The sequence below is a fragment of the Gasterosteus aculeatus genome, chromosome 5 (assembly GCF_964276395.1).
Source record: "Gasterosteus aculeatus chromosome 5, fGasAcu3.hap1.1, whole genome shotgun sequence".
Classification (NCBI taxonomy): domain Eukaryota; kingdom Metazoa; phylum Chordata; class Actinopteri; order Perciformes; family Gasterosteidae; genus Gasterosteus; species Gasterosteus aculeatus.
The window spans coordinates 3,374,366-3,380,372 of record NC_135692.1 but is presented as its reverse complement, the minus strand read 5'-3'; the positions used below and the strand labels follow the sequence as shown (position 1 = coordinate 3,380,372).

General features: G+C 45.3%; 1 protein-coding gene across 1 annotated transcript; it reads left to right on the top strand.

Annotated features, from left to right (window-relative positions):
• Positions 1-644: 644 nt before the first annotated feature.
• egr2b (early growth response 2b) lies at positions 645-3,772 on the top strand. Its single transcript, XM_040177535.2, has 2 exons — positions 645-1,654; positions 1,906-3,772. Exons 1-2 carry the CDS (start codon positions 1,492-1,494, stop codon positions 3,072-3,074), a joined length of 1,332 nt encoding a protein of 443 aa, XP_040033469.2. The 5' UTR covers positions 645-1,491; the 3' UTR covers positions 3,075-3,772.
• Positions 3,773-6,007: the final 2,235 nt, after the last annotated feature.

Here is a 6,007-nt window from a genome sequence, read left to right as displayed (position 1 = left end):
ATGTTTGTTTTTGCATGACTTGGGCTATTTGTCCACTTTGCAAACAAATGATTCAAGGAAAATGAATTTGAATTGTTATCCACACTCAGTGGCTGAGGGGTTAATTTATGTTCTCCTGATGTCAATAAATATTTGACTTTTCAAAAAGTCAGATAACTTTAGCTCAGTAATAATCCCACATTTAGGTCCTAACGTGAGCCGGTGATTGTGCGATTTGCCTGTGCAACGTCACACAAAATGGAAACTGTCTTCCACCAAGTATTATCTGTTTTCTGTCTGTCAACTCTCTCCGCCCACGGGGGACTTTCACAAGATCAAACAGAGGAGGGGGTGGAGGTCGGAGGAGAGAGGAACACGTCTCCACGACGCCACGGGGGGGCACACAACGCTCTCGGGACCAATAAACGCCTTTCAACAATTTGTGCGTGTTAACAATGTTCATGGTGAGCTTTGGTTTCTGTAAGCAACGGAGGCGTTCGGAAACAACGTGATCAAACACCACCACGCTGAAGGTTCATACTTTAAAACGTTTTATTTTTATTTTTATTTATTGTTCAAATCTGAAATAAAACCCGTCGTCATTCATGTAAAAAAACAAAACCCTTTTCCGGCACGTGGCCTGCCGCCCCCGCATCTATATCTGAGCCTTTCTTTCGCTGGTCGTAAATGGCTCAAGGTGAGAACTTCGTCAGTGAAGCGGATCTATTCTTTCCTTCAGTCGGACACAAGTTTCCAGGCCCGCGCGCCAGAGGAGTAAATTCCGCTCCCGCGTCCGTCTCATTTGAATGCGGTTCTGCCGCTTTCTCTCTTTCGCTCGGCTCGCTTTAAACTCGTCACTTTCCGACGATCATATTCCGGAATCACTACCAAATAAGGAGTTTGGGGGACGTCCCCCCCTGTTTACCGGATTCAGCCTTTTATGGGTTAAGGAGCTGAACCGGAATTGCTCTTTTGATATTAGAACTCAATCAGCTGAAACAGACGCCGGAATCGCTTGTTAAAACAAAGCGGGGTGTTTGGAGGGAAGCCCGTGCGCGCGCACTCCGGTATATTCCGTCGCCTTGTTGTTTTATGGCGGTTTAACTCTGTTTTGCGGTGAGTGGAAAGAGTCCGGGTTTATCTCCCGGAGCGGCGGATTCTCCACTGACAAGTGATTCCCTCGGAAATCGTCACGGGGGCCCGTCGGCCAATCAGCTTCGGCAGCGTCGCTCCCTCTAAACACCCACTCCATATTTGGGTAATGACGTAGCGGCCTGCATTCAAAAGGTCCCCCATATAAACAAACTGGAGTCAGGGCCACCGTTCCAAAAAGCAGCGTTGACCGTGTCGCCAGAGCGCATGAGGCGCGCCACAGACACGCGGAGCTCATCCTCTCACACCCGGTGACAGACCAAGACATGCGCTGTCGCCTTTGTTGAAACGGCTTGAAGGAAGAATAACCGAAAGGCAGGAGAGCGAGCAGGCGCGGTACTTTCCTTCTCCTCTCCCACGATGACGGCCAAAACTTTGGAGAAAGTGCCGCTGAATCTCGGCGGGTTCGTGCACCCAGAGAGCGTGTACTCGGTGGATGACATCGGCTCCAGCTTGGCGACTTCCGTGGCAATCTTCCCCAACAGCGATTTAGGAGCTCATTACGACCAGATGAATGTCTCAGGTAAGATAACACCTTTTTACTAAACGCTTTCCATATGATGAGTGTTGCTGAGTGCAAAAGTGTTTGACTAAAATGCTTCATAAAGAAACCTCATAGTAAAAAGTTCGGTAACATGGGACCCGAGTCCATGCGTAACGGGAAAATAAGCGTGCCGTAATTTTCTCACCTAAATCCAACTTCCCGGTCCGTGTGTGAACTTCTCAATGAACCAGGTGTGTGTTGCCTCACTAACGCGCCGTTTTTGTCTGCAGATGGTCTGATGAACTCAGACATGAGCGAGAAGCGCTCTCTGGACTTCTCCCCGTACTCCAGCGGCTTCTCTCAGAACGCATCCCACCGCAACCAGACCTTCACCTACATGGGGAAGTTCTCAATTGACTCCCAGTATCCAGGTAACTGGAACCCCGAGGGAGTGATCAACATCGTCTCGGGCATCTTCAACGTTGCCCAACCGCCGCCTCCTCCTCCTCCCTCCTCTTCGGCGTCCTCATCCCCGGCTTCCTCGGGATCTCCCAATCACTTTCACTCCAGCGGAAATTTGAGTTGCACCATGGCGGCTCAGAACCAGGCAGAGATGGACCACCACCACCACCTGTACTCCCCTCCGCCTCCTTACTCCTCTTCGGGCTGCGGGGAGATGTACCAGGACCCCTCCGCATTTTTGTCCACCTCTACCTGCTCCATCGCCTCCTACCCGCCACCCTCCTACTCTTCGCCCAAGCAGCATGGCAGTGCAGAGGCGCCGGGGCTCTTCCCCATCATCCCCGACTACTCGGGCTTCTTCCAGCCCGCTTGCCAGCGCGACATGCACACTGCGGGGATCCAAGATCGGAAACCGTTCGGTCCATGTCCACTCGATCCGTTCCGCGTCCCTCCACCCCTGACCCCGCTGAACACTATCAGGAACTTTACCCTGGGCCCGGGTGGTAGTGGCTCCGAGGGGGGCGCGCCGAGGCTTCCCTCTGCCTACAGCCCACAGAACCTGCCACTACGGCCAATCCTGCGGCCCAGAAAGTACCCGAACAGACCCAGCAAGACACCCATCCACGAGCGGCCGTACCCCTGTCCAGCAGACGGCTGCGACCGGCGGTTCTCCCGCTCCGACGAGCTGACCAGACACATCCGCATCCACACGGGACACAAGCCGTTCCAGTGCCGCATCTGCATGCGCAATTTCAGCCGCAGCGACCACCTCACCACGCACATCCGGACGCACACGGGAGAAAAGCCTTTCGCGTGCGACTTCTGCGGCCGCAAATTCGCCCGTAGCGACGAGAGGAAGAGACACACTAAAATCCACCTGAGGCAGAAGGAGAGGAAGTCTTCCACCGTCTCCTCCTCGTCCTCCTCCTCGTCCAGCAGCTCCGGGGTTGAACGCCTGTCGGCCGCCATCAGCGCGACCAGCGGGATTTGTTCATAGTTTCCCCTGGAAAACGTTGTTGTCACCAAGACAGCGTGACGCACACTAACCTTTTAAAAGAAAAATATCTATTAAATAATTATTCGGAAACTGTTTTGAGATAGCAGAATAAACACCAGGAGGGAATTGAGCAGAAAGAACTTCTGTGTAGTCGTGCGCAATTACGCACACCCACCCGTTCCTGATCTAGAACCGAAAGAGAGACTGACACGAATGCACTTTGCCTGTACAGTCTACTGAAAATAAAAGTAAACATAGCCATTAATTCCTAAGAATATACAAGGGCGTTTGTAATATAAAATGGGGTGTTTAAATATTACACTTTGGCGGGCAACATTCTGCGCGTTTAAATGTGAAATAACTGCAATAACGCTTTGAAGCACGAAAACTGTTCTAAGTTATTGAATTGACAAAGTGTTCATTCTAACATGCTCGTTGATGAATATGTGTCCTCTTTAGTGCCTTGCTGTGTGCCGTTTTTTGTACACTGCACACGGTTCAAGGACGCTTCTAATGCAATGTATATTTGTCCTTTAATATGTAAAGTTGGGAGACATTCTATTTTTGTACGCATTTCGTCTTGTGTAACTTCAAGTGTCAAGTAGTTCTGGTTCACGTGTAAAACAATGATGCAGTGTAAATATGTTGTTTGTTGTGGTGTGTCTTGTGAGACTTATTAAATATATATGGATGATAAACACAGCTGGTGTCGGATTGATTATTACTCCTGAATAACACTTGAAAAGTTGTTTTTGAATAAGTAATTTGAGTGTTTATTTATAAGTAATTTATAATGAGGATATTTGGGTGAAATTGACTTATATTTACTGAATATTTGAGAGAAATGATGTTACATTTACTGATTATTTGGGTGAAATTGACTTATATTTACTGAATATTTGAGAGAAATGATGTTACATTTACTGATTATTTGGGTGAAATGTATTTATATTTACTGAATATTTGAGTAAAATTAAGTGTTATATACTAATCTTGGTAAAATAGAATTTAATTTACTGAATAAAATAAGTTATACCAACTCACATTTTAGCACATTGTTAGTTAATTCAACACATTGCCATTGTCCTTCTGGACTTACATTAATTGTTTAAATCCATTCAATAAAATTACGTGTCACTTTGTTGCCACAATTTTTCTATGTCTAATTCACACAATACATTTTTTGTGTAACAGTAAACTTGACTTAACAAACATATCATCATACACAAGTACAGCAGTTTCACATTTATTTGTGCAATATGTACAGGAAGGGCTGCATTAAATGAGCATGGTTTATATACATTTGAACCATAAAGCAGCATTGACACCAGATAGCAACACTAAAACTGGACTCCAGGAAAGAGCCAAACCTAAACTTCTCCATGTAAATCTTAAAAATGTGATTACCAAGCATTGAACAAACAGTAACCACAGTTGGGAGTTCTAACAGTAACAACCTGTAACAAATTGGTCACAGGGAACAGCTTTTGAACAGTCCTTAAATGTGTTTACGTTTCTTTGAATGTGCAAGATGGACTGCATGCGCAAACCCAACCGGCCGACAGCAAGCCCTTGGAAAGTCCCTCAGTGCAGTCAGAACCTTTAGTCCGTCCAACACGATACCGACGTCTGGACTCTCCGACGTGTTCGTCTTGTTCCTGTAGATTGTCATCTTTTGTATTGCATGGTCCCGTGAAACAGCGTCTTCACCAGCATGAAATAGCAAGAAGATTGAGTATTACGCACTGTACATCCAAAAGATTACGTCCTGAACATCCACCAAATTAAATTAATATTCATTTTCCGTTCACAAATATCTTACTCTACATTCACTAACAGGCTGGTCATATGTCAACTGATCTCCATAAACTCATGGAGCTCTAATCCAATGCAACTATGTTAAAAGGACTCTTGTCTGCTTCGGCAATGGCTCTGAATTCAGACAGCAGGTGTAATCAAATTAAACAAAAATGTGCACACATACCCAGAGGACAAAAAATATTTAAATTTATGTGAATTATTATCAATGGAACTGTAAAACGACAGTTGCCTCAACTTACTAGTAGAAATACCGTTATGATTGTGTGTTGTGATTTGACCATTCCAAGTCCTGACGGGTAGAAGGGATGAGAGAGGGACATCACTTTCTTTAAACTTGCCTCAGTCTTTTATGAGTTGATCCATCGTCTCCACGAGGTAGAGCCTGAATGACAGCGTCTCTGGTCGCGGTAATGCTCCAGATGCTGGATGTCTGAAATGAAAAAAACAAACTTAGGAGTTAAAATCATTCACTCCGATCCTAAATTCCACAAATCCAGCTGTGACTCCAGAAATTCTTCATAAACTCCCACAAAACAACATTTTACAACTTGATTTTTGTACGATTAATACATACCACGTTAAATAGTGAGGTCATTCAAAGTAAAACGTGATTGTAACATTCTAAATTTGAATAATGATGTACCTGAAAAAGTGTCACCTTTATGGAAACTAGAAATCCATGCAGTTAGATGGCAGAGAAGCAAATGATATTCCATTGTTTAAAATCATAAAATAAACCTCTGCAAACACAATAATGAAGGAAACCTTGAGTGGGATGCCTCGGCCTCAGCTCCAGATCGTGGATCTGTAAGACAAATAATGAGATCTGCTTTAGAGCAGCACATATTCCGAGCGCACACATGGTTCTTAATCCTGTGTTCACACAGAGTAGTTTACAAACAGAGTCAATGCACTGACGCAAATAACGAGTGACAACTCGCCTTACGTCCGTTTACGTTGCACATCACGTAAAGAGCAGAGTAGTAGATTCTTTCACTGACTATTCCCCAGAAATGTAACCGGGGGCCGGGGGCGTACAAGGAATACACTTGTGGTGGATAAAATATCTATTTTTGATGATATATTGGGTGTAAAATACTAGAATCACATTT